This window comes from Paralichthys olivaceus, chromosome 19 (genome assembly GCF_024713975.1).
Source record: "Paralichthys olivaceus isolate ysfri-2021 chromosome 19, ASM2471397v2, whole genome shotgun sequence".
In the NCBI taxonomy this organism is placed as follows: Eukaryota; Metazoa; Chordata; class Actinopteri; order Pleuronectiformes; family Paralichthyidae; genus Paralichthys; species Paralichthys olivaceus.
The window spans coordinates 14,725,829-14,746,835 of NC_091111.1; the positions used below are offsets into that span (position 1 = coordinate 14,725,829).

The window sequence follows — 21,007 nt, forward strand, 5'->3', positions numbered from 1 at the left end:
CTGGTTATTTCAGGTGCTGATGAGCTTTTCAGAGGGAAACGTTAACACAATAAGCTCAGATCAGAGTTTACACGCAGGAGATGTCAAGTGACAGGATCAACTCCTCTCAGCATCATCATATGTTACATGGGATATTTACCTCTTCAGCTCTTTTATAAGCTCACACAAGAAATGATAATTAAAATACAGTTTGAAGACCAAATAATATGCACTTAATATTTAAATTATACACCTCAAATTATTTTACAATCACCATGATAAGCCACAGATTTAAAAAAATGAGTTTCATCTCCTGCTCAGAAGTGTTTTATACTTATATAAAATAAATAAGGGATTTTAAATGGATTTAAGAGAATGAAGGAGTGGATGAACTTTGTATGTGCACAGTGAAAAGAAAATAGTTCTGGAAAAGTTTCAACAGATTGGAGATAATTTCTCTGCAGACACTTGGAGGCTGCATCAAGTATCCGCTCTTGAAAACACCAGTTTACAGACAATGCTCTCACCAGTGTCGATGCATTGATCCAGAATAATCAAGGGTCCAGTTTCTCCCCATAGGTTTATTTGCAACCTTTCATTGTTTAAGTGTTTTAAATGCAACCAGCAGCTTTTTAAATATATACCTTCTCAAACCCGTCATTGCTTTGAACGCTGCAGCATCAGTGAAGCTGTCAAACACATTTGAAACTTTCCTCTGGCGTCGACTTATTAAAACCATTTTAAACACTCGGGTCTGAAAACTGAATATTGTAAAAAAGGCACATTTTGATGCACTAATCACCTGTAAAAACTGAATTATTACTTTTGCAGCCAAGAGTCCTGCTGGATACTGTACTTCACCTTTTTTTTTTCCAGTTTCCAGACCCAGTCCTCTGTGGAGCTGTATAAATGGTGGTGAGTGGGATTCCTGCCCAGTGCCAGTGATTCCTGCCTCTGGTTCAGCCACTGAGGAGTCCGACCTGTGTTCACTAACAGAAAATACACAGTCAATATCAATCCTTAAAAAATGTTAGAGTTCTCATGTTTATAGTATTTGTTGTGTTTTTTCCAGTATATTGTCCCTTTGTAAATCAGCATAGTCATACACAACAACACAGTGATGAAGGTAACTAAATACATTTACTGAAATACAATATTTAAATACAATTCTGAGGTACTATTTATGTTATTCTATACTTCTCCTCCAGCTTAATGGGAAATACTGTGCTTTTTACTCCAGTACGTTTAGATGACAGCCAGCTACAGTCACTTTTCAGGTTAAAAATCTATATGAAAACACACATGGTGATGTTATAAAATATGATGCATCGTTTGAGATTGAACCAGAGTTTAATCATTTTGGCTTGTGATCAGTCTGTAGCCAGGGATCATTGTTATTCATGAGTCTGCAGCAGTTTCTTCAAACACTTAATTTTGTTAAATTTATTAACAATTTAATCCAATATTTCACTTTCAGCTGAATTTAATCAATTAAAAAGCCAAAGAAAAGTGATTATTTGTTTTGTTCCCCTTGTTTCCGTTCTCTTTATTTACTTTTTATTTTGAGATTTAAAGTGCATTTAGCTTTGATTTTGACTTCATGGTTTTTAAGTATCTCTACATTTTGGACTTTTACTTATAAAGAATCCAACTTCCACCATCCAACATGAAATCTTTCAATTTAAAGGTTTTATCTGTTATAAAACCTGAACTGTGAAAGGTGATTGTCATTTTCCATTTATGACTCACAGTGCACTCCCTATTAATTCCAATAATAAAAGACTAATTGAGTAAAACATCTTGATGACTGATCAGTCAGAGGAGTCGACACATGAAAACACAATGTCCAAGAGTTTATGAGTCTCATGCTCACTGAGGATAAACACAAAGCCCCGTCGACTACCTGCACGTTTAAAGCGTCCGACGGAGCCCATTGTTGTCGCCTGATTGCTCGCTGTGTGTTTTTCAGGAAGTCTTATCAGGCGGAGGAAAAACTGAATGAGCCCCTCGAACTGCGGCTCTGCTGGATGTGAGGACGCTGGACGAGAATGAAATGATCTCCATTATTACACCGAGAGTGATTGCTCCCCTCTGAAAGGCTCCAGCTTCAGGCCAAAATTACTATTTCTGGCAATGTTTGCCTCAGGAAGGAACTTTCGCAGATTTAATGGGACCTGGGCCATTGTACACAGCCTTCTGTATGGCACGCTGCCATCAGTTCCACAGAAAGGAGGGAGAGAGAAAAAAGAACTGAGGGATGTGTCTAAAGTCAATTCAAAACAAGACCGGCCCGTTTATGTGACCCTGAACACATCCAATATATCTCACACGCTGAACTCGCTCCGAGGTTGAGATGAACTCAGATGCTGTTTCATCTGCATGCAGGAGGTTTAACAGTGTGTGTCCGTGTTCTGTCTGCGCACGTTCTTCTTAATCAAACGTGACAAACGTCTCTGTTCCGGGTTCTCGTCTTAGCTCACATGATGGAAGAAGTTTACGTTACAAATTGTGCCATTAAGTCAAAGTACAGACACGTGAAAAATGTACTTTAACGATAGCAGGTAAAAGTAAATCGTCCCCTCAAGGTGTTATATCATTATATGTTTTATTATTGAATCATTATCACTGTGAGACTCATATGAAAGATGTTGTGTTGCTGTAGTTGGTCAAAGTGGAGATTTCAGAGAGGAGGTTTTACAGTTTCATTGGTGAATGCTGTTTTTTTTAGCTGATCATTTTGTATTTTTGATGAAAAAACATAACTTGAATAGAAAAATGATATCTAATATATTATTTGTGCAAAAGAAGTAAGCTATAAATAAATGATAAATAAAGTAAGAAGGAGCAAATAAAGTTTATAATGAAAGTTCGAGTAAGTATGAATTTTATTTGCAGTAGCTTTTTTGAGTGGAATTATAATTTGTGATGATGCCACGATGCAGAAAATATAAAATGACCATTAAATGTCTCCAGGACCAGACACTGGATCCTAACTATCTCTTGTTTGACATGTTCCGTATCATCAGGATGTGAATGGAGAAAAAAAGTGATGATTCCCACAGATATAATGTAAAACATTAAAAACCACGTGAAGAGATTAAATATAAAAGCGGCTCCCCCGGTGATTAAACCCTTTCACCTCTCCATCTCCTATTTTCCAGACGATAGATTCTAATTTTGATGAGGATCAGATGATTTACAGAAAAACTAAATTTAATGATAGGAAAAGATGAGAGATGGATGATTGTACTCTTAGTATTTTAACAAACATCTCAATTCTCATAACTGAGTAAAAATATCATCTTCAGTAAGTCAGTGGTTTTATAATTGGCTCTATTTGTGTCATGTTTTATCTTGAATTATTGTTGAATGTGTTTAAATGGATCAATATGTGAGAATAAGAGTTTGTTTTTCATTGTTTTGTGGCAGAACAGAACAAAATGCAAATCAATTCATCTGTAAGTAATTTTCCATTACATAACTCAAGCTTTTCCAACTGACCTCAGTCAGCAAATAATCAGGAAGCCACCTCAAATTAAGATCTTTTTTTAAATCCTTTCATTAAATCACATTGAGTCACTGACTTTCATAATCACGACCATAGAAAAATGAAAAACTCCTAAAATCAAAACTGATGTTGAGAGTATTATTATTTTTCAAGCTGAAAGAAACATGTGGTAAAACTGTTGCTTTTAATGTAAATCAAACAATGAATCTCCTGATAAACCGACAGAGAGCAGTTGTATTTCATTCCTTCACAGAACACGGTTAAATATCACAGTTTAAATCTAAAACGACTCCAGAGTCTCAGATGATATGATTGAATGAGCGAGGAGAATAAATCCCATTAGTGTCTCCTGCTTCCTTTTGTGGTAGTGGCTCTCTTGCTCTTTGCTCTGCACGGTCCCAGTTTGAATTATCAAGTGGTCATTAGCAGGACAGTAGAGGAGTAGACTAATCACACTCAGGCCGGGCTGCCCTCTGCTGTAAACACCCTGAGGAGCTGCTGCTTTAATAATGGAAACTCTTCAATGTGAAGGCGACTCAGTGGGTTTTGGACTAAAGAGGAAAAAAAAAAAAAAAAGCCTCATCAGTTTACATTAAAACAGTTTTAAGTCGCCTCTCGTGCACGCAGCAGTTCAGGCTCTCCTCTGCAGCTCCGGCGTGCCCATGAACACGCACGGTTAAATCACGGAGGCTAAATACTGCAGGGGACTAATGGAAACACAGAAGGTCATGATAACAAAGCACGTGGGCCTGATGCTGCTGCTCAGAGAGAGGTGTTTGCACTTATTAATAACTGAAGAGTTATTGGAATAAAGGGAAAACAGCTAAATGCAGAATATCTTGAGTCAAACATTTAAAATAACACGAGGACTTTGAGGACAGAAGATTTAAGATGGACGTGTTTGTGAGGATGCATTGAGGACAGATGCAGATTAAAGATGGAAGTGTTTGTGCAGATATGAGGGTGTGACGCAAAGCAGATCATCTCAGTCTGCAGCTCTGATGCTGCTCGTCACGGCCAGAATCTCACAGGGAGCTTTTTTTAAAAGCAGCGGTGGAAAAATAAGACGGGGAAGAAGATTCATCAGCCGAGAGCAGCAGAACTTATGCAACTGTGAGGTCTGATTGAACCCATCACATTTTATACATGTAAAAAAAAAAAAAAAACCTATCCAGCTGTCCATCTTTCTCTCTATTTTAGATCGGTGTGTCTCAGGGGAGGACAGATCTCATGGGGACAATTTTGTCTTTCCAGCTACTGGAAATGTTTTTCCATACTGTCCCTGGAGCCTCTTTTACTTTGGTATGATTCTGATTATTTATTAATTTTATCTATCTATACACAGTGTTTAATGTCAGAGGCTGTCGATTTCAATCCAACTGCTCTGTCAAACTGAGGCTATCAATATATTTTGAAATCTTTGCTGTTAAATTTACTTAAGAATCTGAAAAAGAGCAAATTAATTCAATTTAAACTGAAGAAAATGATCCATCATCTTTGTATAATAATTACATTCACTGAAAGAGAGTTGCAATAGTTCTTCTTCTTAAGCACTGTTACTGTTCTGTGGACAACATATTGTAATTTTTTTTTTTTTTACCTCAGTTCATTGACAGAGCAGCTCAGACAGTGAAGAGCTGATGCTCTTTGCTTTTCTTTAACAAGACGCTGCCATCTAGCGGTCACAGGAGGCTTTACTGTTCAGAATGACTAAAATGATGAATAAATAAGTAAATACAGATTTCTATCATTTCATCTGTTCCTCTCTGCATGTAATTCAACTATTCAAAGTCAAACTGTGTTCACCTGCTCTTCACATTAAATACAAGTATATGAACATTAAGAATTGTTTTTCCTCACTCTCATAATTTTAAATACAACATTTACATTGTTAACATAAAGAAATCTACTAAAACAGCCATAAAAATTTGATAAATATTTACTTTTAATTTATATTTTAATTATAACTTTACACTTTAATCCAACATCACAGAATTATACAGAATACAGTAAAAAAAATTCTAAAAATAATTGTAGTCTTGTATAAATTGATATGACATTATTACTGCTCTACACAGGCCTATAAAAAAATATTGATTTAATATTTTCTGAGTTGATGACTCAAAGTTGCTGGTTAATAAATAAATGCAATGACGTTAATGTTGGCTTTTAATATCTTCATGTGGCTAATTGACATATCCGTGTGTGTGTGTGTGTGTGTGTGTGTGTGGTTAATTCCCACATTTACCTTCATCCTGTTCCTGGAGTTGGACGGGGTGGTGCGTACACATCTCAGGGGACTCCAGGATTTAACCTTTGACCTCCATTAAAGTGTGAGAGCAGCCTTCGGGGAGGATGTTGAGTCGACTCAGGAAGCGAAGGCAGGTGTCAGCTGCTGGTGTTGGTGACATCGGACCCTTCGACTGACCATTCACTTTTTTTCTCTGAACTTCACTGTCGGACCTTTTCACTTAGTAAGAAACAAAGCGACGGAAACTTTGGTGCTTTCCTTCCAAAGATATTTAGCACATTCCGCATTGTTGGACAAATAAAGATTTATCTTATCGATCATTAAGTTCAGTGTATATTCAACCTATACACATTTAAAAAACACCTTTCCATTTGAATTTTCACGTTTTGATCTATTGTTTTGAAAAGTAGTTTTTTACTCACTAGTACTCAATAGTTTTTTACTCACTAATCATTTAGTATATAAAACATTGTTTTAAAAAAACGAGCTTTAAGAGCCCAGAGTCTAAAAATGTCTATTTGTCCAGATAACATCCTAAAACCTACTTTAAAAGATATATTTTAAAAGATATAACACATTTGTGAAGCTTCATTTTGTTTGTTTTAACAAATGTAATGATTAAAAAGAAGAAAATGAAATTGTGATGTTGCCTTCACCCATGCTTCAAACATATTTTCTTTTTTTGCATCTTCATACTTACTCATAATATATTCTTCTGCAGGTGAACACAGACCTGAGTAAAAATGCCCCTGTCCCATTCAAAATGTGATTTAATTCCCTTTTTTTCTTATTGAACATTACAGCCAATGCCTCAGACAACTGAAGAGAGAAGCAGGATTTACAATAACAAGTGCAGATCCTGTGTCGAGGGGTCACCGAGCAAATACACAGACAGTTCTTTTCTTATATTCTGTATCGGCTGAACTGAGATTTAAAAGTCGTGCTGCTGCAGTGAAATGGCAGTGACATTTTTTTTTGCACACTTATACTGCACGGTCAGCAACATTAAAAGGAAAAATTCTCATCACAGATCACAAAACATCTAAAATTCTGGACCATCTGATCAGATAATGAGTCGACATCAGAAACAACAAGACTGAAATCAGCATAAAACGTCTGAATGGTCATAATTGAATTGTCCTCTGTCAGTAATTTTTATAAACATGTGCTTTAGTGACTTAGCTATAAAAACACATAACAATCAGTCAGTTCAAGATTTTAAAAAAATAAAAATAAAAACAAAGGGAGCACACTGGCTTAAAATTATCTTTTAAAATTATTGTTTCTTAAAGAGCAAAAAACACATATCATGATAAAAAAGCTTGTTCAGACGACCCTCTCTATCGTCTACATGGCATTTAGGGAAATACACTTATTTTCTGACTTAGCTGATGACACTCTTTTATGTCTGTATGAAGGTGGTGTTAGCTTAGCTTAGCATGACTACTGGATACAGAAGGAGACAACCAGCATCTCTTGTCCAAAGTAATTGAAATCTGTCTACCTGTACCTGGACAGAGCCGGGCTAGCTGTTTCCACTCTTTGTGCTAAAATAAGCTATGCTAAGCTAACCATGTCTTTTTGTTCCAGGCTCATATTCAACCAACATTATGAGAGCGGTTATGAATCCTCTCATTTAACACTCGACAAGAGAATAAGTGCATTTCCCCAAAAGGTTGAATGTTTTTTTAAAGGTTTCCAGACTCTGATATATTACAGCATTGTGTGAAGTCAGTTGAATTCTGAGGTGTGAAAAGAAACCCGTTAAAAAAAAGATTTACCTGACAGTGTTCATGAAAGGTGCAGTGTCTTTAGAGAGAGCGTCCGGTCCGCTGTGCTGAGCGTGTCGACCATAAACAAGTGTTTAGCTCTCGTCACCATCCTCCAATCTGCCGTCGTTCACCAGTCTCTCTCTTTCTCCTGGGCTGCTCTCCTCAGCCACGTTCGAAAAGCGAGCGCAGCACGGTATCCTGGCCAGCAGGGGTCGGTGCAGTCCGTTGTAGAGGCCTGTGCCGAGCAGCAGGACCAAGAAGCCCAGGACCTGAAGGCCCTGAAAGTGCTCCCAGCCCAGCGCCAGGCTCACCACCCAGATGACCAGCGTGCGCAGGCTGTCCAGCACCATGCGGGTGGTGGCGCTGATCTCTTTGGTGACGCTGATGCCGGCGAAGTTGAAGAAGGCGATGCTGACCGTGTTGCCCAGCAGAGCCAAAATGATGAGGGGCTGGTGTCCGATCTGACAGAAGGCGTCCAGCGCGTCCTCCAGCACCTCCCGAGGGTTGTTACTGAAGTCGCCCACGTGGATGAAATACATCGGGATGAGCAGCAGCGACAGGACGAAGAAACCAAAGAAACCTGGAAACAGAAAACCAAGTTTAATCTGACCTGTAGATCCCAAACTAGTCGACTTGTGACCCCTTAAATGAATCTTTTATGAGAACTTGCTCTGGAAAACATACAGATAAGTCATAGCTAACACTAAAATAACATTTTCAGTATGTGACCAGTCAAAACAAGCTGTCGTTAATCCTCCCAGATAAGTTTAACTATAAATTAAACTATTCACAAGACAAAAGTTTAAATGAGGAAAGTATTAAAAAATAAGTACTACATATTTTTGAGCTTTTTATCTTTTTCCTCCAACCCCCTTCTACTAAAACACAATATAATGCAAATGACAGACGTTCATTAAAAACCAGAAGAAGTCACAGACTTTATTTATTTTTTTCCCACACTATGGAGAAAGTGTCTGTATTTGTCCCTCGACACTGCTCTTTTACATCTAATGTCACAGCTCTCACATTTACTTGAAAGTAAAATATTTCAGGATATTTTAAAGTTCCGTCAAATCTATAAAAATCTACCTGGAGCCATTTCTCAGCATGTGACTTGTGTCCTCTGGGGGAATTGATCAGGTTTATCTGTTGTTGCTTCTTCATGTTCGACTGTTCCTCATTATTGACGTGTGTTAACATTGATAATTCAGGACTTTGGCTCATGCTACTTCCACCATCGACAGGCTAAGAGTGAAAAAGCTTCCTGTTGGCACTGAATACCACATGTACAGTAACTGCAGATGGACATGGTCTGTACCTTCAATACCAACAGCACGAAGAGGATGGACGTCGTGTTTGTAGACGAACTTCTCTTCCAGGACCATCTGCACTGAGACAATGATCTGAGCCATGATGATCAGAAGGTCTCCTGTAGTGGGGTATATTTCAGAAAAGACGCACTTACACTGTTAATTACCGGAGAAAATAAATATAACATAATGTATATATATAAAAAAACAAACATTTTACCTGTGATGACCTCACTGAGTTTGTGCTCGTCGTCGCTGTGGCCGCTGAAGAAGTCGGCGAGGCCCACGATCACCAGGCCCAGGATAGTGATGGCGATGCCCAGCCACTGACTGGGCGCCAGGCGTCGCCCCAGGAAAGCCACAGAGAGCAGACCGGTGAATATGATGACGGCTCCGCGCAGCATCTGGAAGCTGGAGGCGCTCGTCATGTTGAGTGCTGGAAAACACAAAAAAGCTTTTTTATGGGACAAATACCCGAAGGACATTGAATGAACTGGTAAGTGCAGGAGATTAATTTCTGCATTCTGTGATGATATTTTTCTGCCCGAGACCCAAAGACAAACAATTCACATTGTTCAGTGTCGCTGAAAGCTGCAAAACAAAAGTGATCCTGAGGAAAACTTAGTTATTTTTGACTTAATCACCTTTCCTCCTGATGAAAGGCTTCTTCAAACAAACAGTTAATCTTTACTTTTTGGCTTCATCAATGGAAGTCATTACAATTTGACCTTTGACGGGAAGAACAGATCAGGATGTAAGATTTCAAAAGATCCTGTTTACCTCATTTAAAAAACAACACCTGAGCAGTTTCAGTAATCTTGTGTTCACTTACCAACATACATGATGGAGGTGGCCGTCATATCGCACATGGCAGGGGGGAAGAAGAGGAGAGGGTTGAAGCTCTGCCCCTGGTTTATCTTGGGCTCTGGTCTACGTCTGTCATGGCAAAGTACGATGTAGAAGACGGCCAGACAGCTGAACTCACCCAGGAACATACCCACCGCCTGGACTCATGGAGCGACAGAGAGACAGAGATGGACGGGAAACAGATATTAATTAATCTTTGGAAACTGAGAAAACAATCTCTGATTTGATTTTACTTTTACCAGAAGACTGAGCAAATGAATGACAGGATAAACCACAGCAAACTACTTTACAAGGTTTTATATTATTATAAGTTATTTAGATAACAATGTTGCGCAAAGACTAAATGTGTGAAATGAAACTAAATTGACCTTTTTTAAGTTTGAGACAGAGAATTCTTTATATATAAAGTTTCAACTTTGAGATGATCTGATGCCAGTTTTCAGTTCTTCACCGGTTTTGATATTTGTGTTACATAATCAAGAATCAACGTTAAATACTCGGATGTCTTTGTCCAGTGAGGTGACTTCACTGTACCTGTACAAACGGGTGAGAGAATCCATGCTCGGGGTCATTGTGGCAACCTTTCGCTGTGAACAGATCAGCCCATCTGTCGGAGGAAAAGAAATTATTGCAGTTCAATTATTTTAGTTTTAAAAAGTCATGTAGGTCTAGAGTCGAGTTTTGCTTTGCAGCAGATCCCTTTATTATTTTCTGTTCTGTGTTTGACCAACAGAGGATTTCCTCCTTTTTCACTGAGCACACTGAGGGAACATTTGTTTTACTGTGACCTCAAAAAAAACACTAAAGAGTCAATTGGATAAAGCAACTTGTCACTTGTCAAGTTAATGCATAACCCACTGACTTTTACAGCGAGTCAGAGGTAGCGTGACGGGCATGTGAGCTTCCTGTCTGCTTCAAAAAGCACGACAGGCGAATGTTCTTAAAAGCTGCTGACACAGCAAGTTGTTCACACACAACTTCTGAGCTCATCAATAATCTGAGGAAACATGAGTGGGTTTGTTGCTGACTGATCCAAATATACTTTGACTCTCCTCTTTATGTGTGGTTAACGCATGTCTGGTTCAATATAGTTACACGGCGTGAGGTTGTGTGAAAAGAAAGAGGAAACTTGCACCAAAACTATCAACCTACATGTTGTGACTGGTGTGAGCTGAAGAGCCAGCGAGGCAGCGGCGTGACGAGGCTGGTTTCAGGTGGCTGTCGTGAAACTTTACCTGTTAAGTTGCTTTGCTCGTCTGTACGGAACATGACACAGCTTGTTTTGTCCGACACACAATACATTCACACTACGACAAATAGTACTTTTGTTTAACTGACAAAAAGGGAAAGAGAAGTGTGTGTCATATAATGGAGAGCTGACGTGACGCATTATTAGAGAAGTAAGGATACTGAATTTCTTGTGTCACAAATAAATTGAAAACCTTGTGACAACCAGACAAGTCATTCAAGAAAAAAACGTATCATCATCTATTTTGATTATCTTGAGTCATCATCTCTGCTTCCCCCTCTTGTATCGATCAATCAGATTTTATTTTTGCAGTCCCTATTCACATATCACAGTCCGTCTCATAGGGCGGAGCAACGTGCAACATCCTCATTGTGAAGTGATTATATTTAGGCTTTGCTCTGCCGGTTGGATAAAAAACAAGAAACCTGAAAATTCTCGTGAGTGGCCTGAAGAGGGATGTGCCTTTAACGCTGTGTCTGTAGATGTGGCCCTAGAATAACTATACACCAGCTTCAGAAGTATACTCCCATGGGTTACACAAATAAATCAACAGATGTGTTAATATAACTTTTAACTTTAATTCAAACAAACGTAATTTGTTGGTGCATCACAAACTTAAGTATTTTTTTATTCACTGTATGATGCCTGATGTTTTGGGCCTAAAACCAATAGTGACCCGAGCAGAACATGAATTTAGAGAAACATTACAAGTGACTGACTCTGTTTAACATCACTGTCTCCGCACAGTCATTCGATTTTGATTTGTAGGCCAGATTAAACCTGAAACATCTGCAGACTTCTCTTTCTGAAACCAGATGATAATGAAAGTGTAGTCGCAGCCCATTGTTATCTCCAGCTAATGTGAGTCACGTCCCTTTAAAAACAGGTTTGTTGTTCACACAGCTCCTGAGCCAGGTTGATTAACCAGGTTGATTATGAAGAAGTGTATCTGATGTGATACTGAGCCCCGGGTTAGATTCACGGTCTTCTATCAGCAGCTTCCTGGTCACTATCTCGTATTGAAAAACCACTGAACACACGTTAGCTTCCATTGATAGGATGGTATTTACAGCAGCAGCTTGTTATTTACATGCTAATGTTACATGCTAACGGCTGCAGGCTGCACTGCAAATGAATGAGAACATGCTAACACAACAAAAAGCTAAATAAACAAACTAGCTCAAACACGGAGCAGCCACTCGGCTTCTGTTTGCTAACCACAGTTTGTGTTGTTCGGCTCCCTGCTGCAGTTAATTCACTTTAACTACAGACACATGACACCAGGGGGACAAACACCCACTGGTTAAATATACTCACTTGGCAGATAACGTGTTGATAGATCCAGTTGTGAGCATCAGCCCCGCGAGGAACAGCTGGTATTTAGTCCAGGCCATGGCGGGACGAGTGAGGGGGACAGACACACGGAGACACAGACGACCACCGAGCTGCTCCTCTGCCTTTTAAACACCGGGTCCGGGTTGTTGTTCTCTCGAGCTCTCTGCTCTCCGTGCGATCTGCTGTGTCTGTAAACGCCACATGACTGCACTCGCAGTCAGCTGACCCGCGGCGCAGACCACGTGCCGCCTTCACGGTCAGTCGGAAATGACGCGACGAACCGAAGCAGCAGCAAATGCGGAAATGAGATAAGATGAGAGCACACAATGTTTGTTTAAAGATTTAAAGATTTAGAGTAAAGCGATAAATTGAATATATAAAATGATCCTCGTGATGTTGTAACGCGTGTGTTTCATCTAAACTGTACGATTTGTGGTTTTCTTTACTAGAATGGGCCCTTTATTATTCATTAAATACTTTATATTAACATATTAACATCTATGTTTTTTTTTACAGTAGCCCAAACTGGACAAACTAAACACCTTTTGAGTTTTTACACACATTTTAAAAGTAACATAAGATAATACAAAAAAGAAGAATTTGAAAGCCTTTGACATTAAAATATATAAATAAAATAAGAAAATCAAAGAGTGGAACCTCAGTGTAAGAAATTAGGAAATATTCGATTAAAAGAAAAAGGCAGTGGCAAACAGAAAAGTCTTCAGCATTGATTTAAAAGTATCAAGAGTTATGTCACATCAAAATAAAATTAAAAAATCTATAATGCTCTAAGAATTAAAATACTAGTACTAGTACACTGAGTTGTGTTTTTTCCCACTCAGTCCACTGAACTTGTTGTCATCATGTCTGCAGAACTCAGAATCCGAAGTTTTACGAAGGGGCTGTGAAGGTAACACGATAGGCCTCATGCATGAACAACAGGTGGAGACAAAGACCAGATATGAATCATCCTCATGTGAGAGTGGGACCTCGGTACATTTCCCCCCTTCTGTGGCCTCACTTCGCCTAAAATGAGAACATGCACTTCATTTCCCCTGAGGATGCTGCCCATTAGAGACTCTGCATGTTCGTGCAGCGATAGAAGTGTGGTGTTAACACTCAGTGAGGCAAGAATCCGATGTTTACATGGGAGATGTTTAAGTTTCGGGCAAATGGGTCGAAGGTCATTGTCGAGATCAACAAAAATATGGTCAGAAAAACACATTTCAGGACATCTCCATACACAGAGACCACCTGCAGATCAGAAAATGATTCCACATCACATGACGCCATACGATTAGTGACGTCATGAAAGAGTTCATAAAATGAATTCAGTGTAAAAATGCATTTTCCATGACATCTTGTGAATCCATACACACGACCTGAAGCTAGACTGCAAACTATTTTATGATCTGGTTGGATTTGGTTGCAATGACATCATCTTGACGTCGCGATGGAGTCAGAGAACAGACAATGTCATGATGATGTCATTATGGAATAGCATTATTAAAATGATTGGAGTACATGCAGTACACCTTCCACCTGCAGGTCTGCATTTGAATCAGGTTCATCTTTTTTGGAAACCGACATATAAATCACATTTCTAGCTAAATTGATGATGTTATTACAGGTTAAACCGTCAGTGCCATAATCCTGTGATACCTGTGATACCTGTGATACCTGCAGTGCATCTTTATAACTCTCTGCAGTACTAAGCACACCAACATTAGGATACTACACACAGACTTTCTTCGCAGCAGTGTGAGCTATTCTCCTGGTTCCAGTGGTGCTAAGTGGTATTTTGGTGACTTCCCAGACAGCTGATAAGAGCAAGGAAAAAGTCATCTGCTCTGTGACTCTTCTTCAAATGACTCCTCTCCTCTGTCACTGCAGACGGCAGTAAAACCTTTTGGCTCCCACTACTTAACATTTAGCTACAGCTGCTCCACTGCTGTCATGAATGCAAAAAAAAAACTTGGACTTGTTCTTGTGACTAGACTCGTATGTGTCTGTCTCGTAGAATTAGGGCATATACCTGTGATGAATCTACATGGGAATTAGGCTGGTGTAATAATATCACTGCGGTGGGACAGCAGCCAGAGATGTCAAATTCTTACATTACAATATTTTGACTATTCTGGATGGTTAGAGCAGAATGAAAGCCCTTCACGAACATCAGTAACACATGTTAAGTGTCAAGATATCTAGATCCAGTATATATCACGTGGAGGCTTCACTCCTCCTAGCTGCAGAGGCTGAAGATTTGGTTCTGACCGACTCTTTACTGTGTGTCTATCCTGTTATTAAACTTAACTCTTAACACTTAACTCTGACCATCTTTTGCATCTGGGCCCTGCAGATAAGGCTGAGCTCTTATTTCATGCATGTATTGTGGGATATTTGCAAAACATCATCTACAGTCAATGTGGCCTTGAAGAGTCACAACATCTGCGGCAGCTGTGATAAAGAAGATATACACCCAGCAGCTTCATCATTTCACACTGACTGGCCTGGAAGCATAACATTGAACCTCCAGTGGTGTGAGGTTGAACCAGCTCATCTGATGCCACTGACATGTCACAAACACGGCAGCGTCAGAGGGTGAGGGCTAATTAGAGAGCCGGATGTGCGAGGTGTCCACTGGGGGCAGAATAATACATGACCACCGCTCAGTAATGCTCACCTTTGCATACTTAAGAGAGATATCGCTGATCCCGTGACTCTGAGCTGTTATACAACATCTGCACTGTGCAGCATAAACACAGGACGGTGTTCAAAGATCACCTGCTGAACAATGTAATCAATAATACAACTGGCTGAGAGGCTTGAGATCGCCAATAGAACCTGGTTTACGATGCCTAGAGCTTTGCTAAAACATCTTTATTTCATCAAATTTGACAGAACGACTCTTTTATTGTTGAAATATAAAAATGCTTTAGATACATTTCAAACAATTTCACTTTTAGTTTAGTCTGACCTAATCAGGTTGCAATCAAGTGCTATGTGTTGCTGCTGATTTACCAACCTTAAATTTGGATACTGTTCATGACAACCTGAATAATCACAGACATCCTGCTTCTTACGATCGACCTGACACCTTCCTACCGAGTCTATAAATTAATCTGCAGCGGCTCAGTGGGGAAGCAGGGACCCAGTTGGCTTGTGAAGAGTTTACTGTGAGAAGGGGAAGCATTTCAAAGAACAAGATCTTAACAAGTTCTTTAAAATCGGCTGTCACACTCGTCCCTGGCCTGTGTGATGAACGATATTCGGTGTGTCTGCTCGGATCAGGGTTAAGGCAGGTGGCAGTTAGCGGCTTTAACCTAATCACCTCTGTTGCTAAGTTACTGTTCATCTTACCAGACCAGTTTGATGACTTTTTCTAGCCTCTGCAATCAGTGTAATTGGTTTTCTGCTTCATATTTACTTTGAGGTCTGTTCCTTTGTGTTGACTTGCCACCGAAACACGAACCACAGCAATAACACGTAAAAGTGACGACTATCATCCTGCTTGGCTCCATTAGTCTCCACGGTTGAGCAACAGCAGGCAAAACCCAACAAAACCTATTAAATTCTATTTAAAGAAGATTTTTGGTTGATAATAACTTCATAGCTTCAGGGTGGAGTTGAGGCAAAGCATTCAAATTTAAGATGTCTCTTTAGTTTTTATGAGTTTTAGTGTAAACTGAATTATAACACTGACACGGGCTGTGCACTGTCAAGGATGCAGCAATAAACGTGGATTCCTGCTGGATGGAGAATCTAGATGACAGTAGCAATCAACTCCTGTAAAAAAAGAAAAACAATTCAATGCATCATTTTCCACCAACTCCCCTCCTGGCTATATTTTGTACATTTTAATAGACCATAACAGAAATACTGAGAATTCTTTGTTCTGCATGATTTGTAATCCGTTGTCACCAAGCAATGGCAGAAAATATCCTTGAGGCTTTGCATACATGCACGCACTGTACATTAATTTGGCTCAAATCTGATGTGCTTATGTTATGTAAATGTTCATCTCACCCATGTCCGCGCTTTTCAAGAGATTACCCTTGAGGTCAGCGGAGATCTGCAGCCATATTGATTAAGAGCAAATAAGTTAATTAACCGTTAGGATCAGCAGGAACAGTGGTTGTGCAGGACCCCAAACAATTGCCTTCCCTGTTGCAGGCCTGATGTGAGAGTATAGCAGTCACACTTGTACAATAGGAGTAATGGAAAAGTAAGACAACACAAAGTATGAGATGTTTATATTCCATATGAAAGATTGAACTCCTCTCTGACAGCAGATTAATGCTGCTGCTCCTGGAATTCATTTTATAGAATTTAAACGAAGCTGCAGCCACAAGAGTGAACTGTAAACACAAACCGGCAAAAGTTCTCCGGGTACAATCTTTACTGTCGGGCCGAAAATGTTCAGGATGTAATGGCAACTCATCTTAACCTTTAGAAAACACGTCAACAGTCAATTTGAATTGAATCCTTGTTATAACTGTTGTCGTCAGCGCAGACCAGCACACTCCCAGAAGCCTCTTCATGGGCACACAAAGAACACGAGTTGGAGACCGTCACAGCTAATGTGGTTGACAGACAGTGAGGGGAGGAGAGAGTGCTGTGTGATGAAATGTGTGGCGTAACTCATGAAAAGGTTACGGCACACTTTATCTAAAGGTTAGAGCTCTTCATCTCTTTAAATTAGAGACAGAGCTACAAATTAGTTTTAATATTAGCAGTGTTGGCTGAAGCTGTCGTCTTAATTTGTTCCTTACTATCAGCTTAAAATGATTAAAACCAATTATTAATTATTAGAATTACTAGTTAACATCGGAGTGTCCTATAAAAAAATGACCCTAAACGTCGACAGCGCAAACGGTTTGTTACAACCTAAAGTCACGATATTGTTACCAAGGTGACAAACGTTCAGTACGCAAGGTTTGCTTCTGTGAGTTGTATCCAAGGGTAACAACCATAGACTATAGATAAATATATAAACGTGGATGACACGTCTCCATCTTCTCCAAACGAAGACAGACTATCCAGGATTTGTGTTTCGAGTCAGTCTCAGCTAAAGACTTATTAAAGGCAGGGTTGATAATCTATACTGCAGCCAGCCACCAGGGGGAGATTGAGCTGTTTTGGCTTCACTATTGGGATCTGTCTTGTCATCCATCTTTACGTCTGGTAACAAGGTCATTCAGGTTAAACTAATAACACTTCTTTATTCATTTAACATCAGAACTAACTGATATATTTCAACTGATTAATTAAGGTAACACTTATCATCTCACATTTATTCATTAGTTTTATCCAACAACTCCAACTGTGTTAGTTTCTTTTAGCTAATTATTTAAACGTCTTTGCTCATTTTTTAAATCTTTTTCATACATTCTCAACGTAAACCCAGGATGTTAAAGTTTCAAAACTTCATGGTTAATACACATATATATACTAAACAACAGCATCACATCAGTTTTTAAAAAAAAATCCTATTTCGCTTAACACAAATATGTGGCAATATTCCACACACCAGAGATTAAAGTATGTTGGGAATGTCTTCTCCCGGGTGTCGTTAGTTTCAGACGTCACTTATTTTTGAGTAACAATAAGAAGTAGTCAGTTGTTTGGTTTGTGTGATCAGATGTTTACTGTCATCCTCTCGCTGCAGTGTGGCCTTCCCCATTAAAAAATAACAGCTCAGAATTACTGGCACTGTTTGTATATATATAGATTTACTGCAGTGAAACATATTGCACAGGCTTTTAGTGCCAGAATATAACAAACAGAAGCTGAGAAGTCACTGAGCAAGACCTCCAGACAGAGCTGCTCCTTTAAATATTGTTCATTCCATTCTGTAACTCTTGTGAGTCAGATTAAGGCAGGAGTTAAATCGGGATTTCAAAATCTCACACACTCACTCACTTTCGGTAACTTTTCAAATCCTAATGATTATGATAGTATTCCACATTGTTCCATGACGGAGCAGGGGCTCGCTGCGGAACGACTTAGCCAGTAACCCACGTCCATATTTGGCCACAGAGACATGCAGACCCATCCTCTTTGTGTGAGGCTAAAACCACTGTAAATTTTAGGATTGTAAATCTGCCTCAGCAGAAAGTTAGAGGGCTCCAAAGAAAATCAGAGCTGGTTGGATCGTAGTGACTTTTTATGGAACAGGAACTGGTTAAAAATGGAATTAAAATGTAGAAATATCAAATCTAAATCTTTGCAGCAAAGTAAAAGTCACAAAATCTAAATTAATTGTGTGCTTTTACCTAGCATTAGCAGAAACCACATCAGCTGTGACCTTCTCCTTTGCAGTAACTTTATTGCTGACTTTGCAAAAATCTAAACAAAACGCTGCGTTATGCTGTGCATTTTAAAAACATGACAAAACCTCTGACGCAGACGTTGCTGACCTGTGACCCTCTGTCTCCCCTGTCCGCTCGTCTCCTCTCTGACTATCGTCCACTGTATCAGCAACACACCAGGACAGTTGTCGGGATTAGGCATCGGCCGCTGAGGGCTGTCAACGCTTACGCAACCGCTCACCAGTGGCGCTCAGTGTGCGAGGGTAGCAGGAAGCGGTACTCTCGTAAGTCCCCACGTGGCACAAAGAGGAGGCCATCGAACACATGTGGCTTCGGGGAAAAAAGAAAAATTAAGCATCCTCATCCCTCTGAGATATTTCACAAGAGGAGGATTGAAATGTTAAGTATTCCCAAGACAGAAAATTAAATCCACCTTCCAGATCAACACCTGGGGCCGCACTTTCTTTGTTTATCTTTTTCTTTTTTTCTCTCTCCTGAGTCTACGCAAGAATTCAGAAGAGTGGCATAAGTGAAGTTTGTATAAATTATATAAAGACGTTGGAGGTTTTTAATGAGTTGTTTCTATGAGATGGCAGCAAATCACTGGAATCCTCTGCCTGTATGGAAACATAGACTAATGTAGATCTAAAACTCAAACTTAAATGTTTGGTTTACACATTTTAAACATTTGAGTTTAGACTTGTTCAAGAGCATTGTTTGCTTTCAATAGTTTTAAAGAAGTGTAGTGATATATTCCTTTACATTTGTAGTAAATGTTATTTTTCTTTTTCAGATTTGTTAGTTTTTAATTGAAATGGGCCAAAAGGTGGATATTCACTGATGAGCTTATCCCAGTACATTTATTCTGCTTTGTAATTGTAAAAATAAACAAGAAAAGAAGAAAATAATGTATAATTAGAGCCACATATTCTGTGCTTTATCTTGTTTTGAGGGTTCAGGGTTCTTCGCTGAATTCAAATTGATTATATTTCCAAAAAAAAAAGGTTGCATATTCTTTTGAAAGTGTTGGAATGAGGAATGTGGTTTTGAGCACAGGTATAATAACATCCCTCGACAGTCTTGAACCAACGGCACGTCCCCTCGCTGTTGATCTGGCACATTGTATGGCGTTGTATGGATTTCACAACAATCGCTTCAGCTCATATCTCGGCTGATTATCTAACCATCGGAGGGCTTTGCCGCATGGCTGGGGGTGTGCGGGGCGGGGGCAGGGGTGTGGGTGGTACGGAGGGCCTAGCAAATTTTTCCAGCGGATCTTCTTGGAGGACACCTAATCACAAGTGACACAGGAGCAGCACTGCCGATTTGACGTTAATCCATTCTGAAGTCAGAAACATTTCCAAGGGTCTCAGCAGTTCTTTCTGGATAAAAGGGCACAATTGAAATTATGCCACGAAGGCTGTGATGTGATACAGCACCTATCTCAATCATTTACCACACACACACACACACACACACACACACACACACACACACACACACACACACACACACACACACACACACACACGAGCAGTAAAAACTGTGGAGCTTTCAGACAGCACACAGCAGATTGTCTGTAGCAGGCCTCCCTGTTGTTCTGGCACGTGCTGCTCCACTTGGCTTTGGTCGTAATGTTTTCCCATCCTTGCTCAAAGAGTCTCAATGCTACTGTGTTCAGTGTCTCCCAGACGATATTGTCCTTTTCCTCACCTCAGTCTATTTTTAAAACATATAACAACGAGTCATGTTGTGAGGATATGGGAAAAAAAAAAGGTATGAACTAATTTTTGTCTGTCAAAGCAGAGCTGAGGTTCCAAGGCTGACATGTGTTGGAGCTCGCCCCCGAAGCTCTGTCTCCTCTTTTAAAACAGCGCGTTTCTGTCTCCGATTTGAACTCAATGCACCGTGACAATGAAGAACGATGAAAGTGTGTCAGATTGAAAAGATTAGACAGATGAGATTAAGATGGGAGTCAAAATGGAGATGTCATGGATCATTTCCTTTGGGTAACAGTTGTGGGTTAACACCTGAAAGTCTGGACCATGGTTCTTACTACAGTGTTTATATTGGATCCGGTTAGTTCTGGTTTCACATTATAGTACAGGGAACGCACTGTAGACTTTTGTGTGACATGTCCTGTCATCATCATCTATTCATGCATCGACCTAGACATTAGTGGGATTGTAGATGACAGCTGCAACATTCACTTTAAAAAAAGTAGAAAAAAGTAGTATTTCAGTTTCAGCGAGGAAGATGAATGAACCATCACAGCCACTATAATTATTATTATTATAGTATTACAACCAGACATCCTGTCCATTCAAACAAATTCCTGGAGGTGAAGACTATACAACCAATCCTGCAAACTTCTTCTGCGTCATTTTCTTCTTCTATTGTTCAATGCTGCTTCAGCTTCGTGCTG

General features: G+C 39.6%; 1 protein-coding gene and 1 long non-coding RNA gene across 2 annotated transcripts; both read right to left on the reverse strand.

Moving 5' to 3' along the window:
* Positions 1–858: 858 nt before the first annotated feature.
* Positions 859–5,957, reverse strand: LOC138405562 (uncharacterized). The gene is made up of 2 exons (XR_011239346.1): positions 5,736–5,957; positions 859–968 (listed from the first exon to the last, which is right to left on the reverse strand). It is a non-coding gene; the product is annotated as an uncharacterized lncRNA (long non-coding RNA).
* A 535-nt stretch (positions 5,958–6,492) lies between these two features.
* On the reverse strand, positions 6,493–12,513 carry slc35f6 (solute carrier family 35 member F6). Its single transcript, XM_020097779.2, has 6 exons — positions 12,254–12,513; positions 10,222–10,294; positions 9,653–9,824; positions 9,041–9,256; positions 8,829–8,939; positions 6,493–8,090 (listed from the first exon to the last, which is right to left on the reverse strand). Exons 1-6 carry the CDS (start codon positions 12,328–12,330, stop codon positions 7,603–7,605), a joined length of 1,137 nt encoding a protein of 378 aa, XP_019953338.1. The 5' UTR covers positions 12,331–12,513; the 3' UTR covers positions 6,493–7,602.
* Positions 12,514–21,007: the final 8,494 nt, after the last annotated feature.

Coding starts and splice junctions, on each gene's coding strand:
- slc35f6 (XM_020097779.2), bottom strand. CDS start 12,330: ATGGCCTGGACTAAATACCAGCTGTTCCTCGCGGGGCTGATGCTCACA. Junction 10,295..12,253: donor ATCAACACGTTATCTGCCAA/GTGAGTATATTT, acceptor TTCCTCCGACAG/ATGGGCTGATCTGTTCACAG. Junction 8,091..8,828: donor TCGTGCTGTTGGTATTGAAG/GTACAGACCATG, acceptor TTCTGTTTCCAG/GTTTCTTTGGTTTCTTCGTC.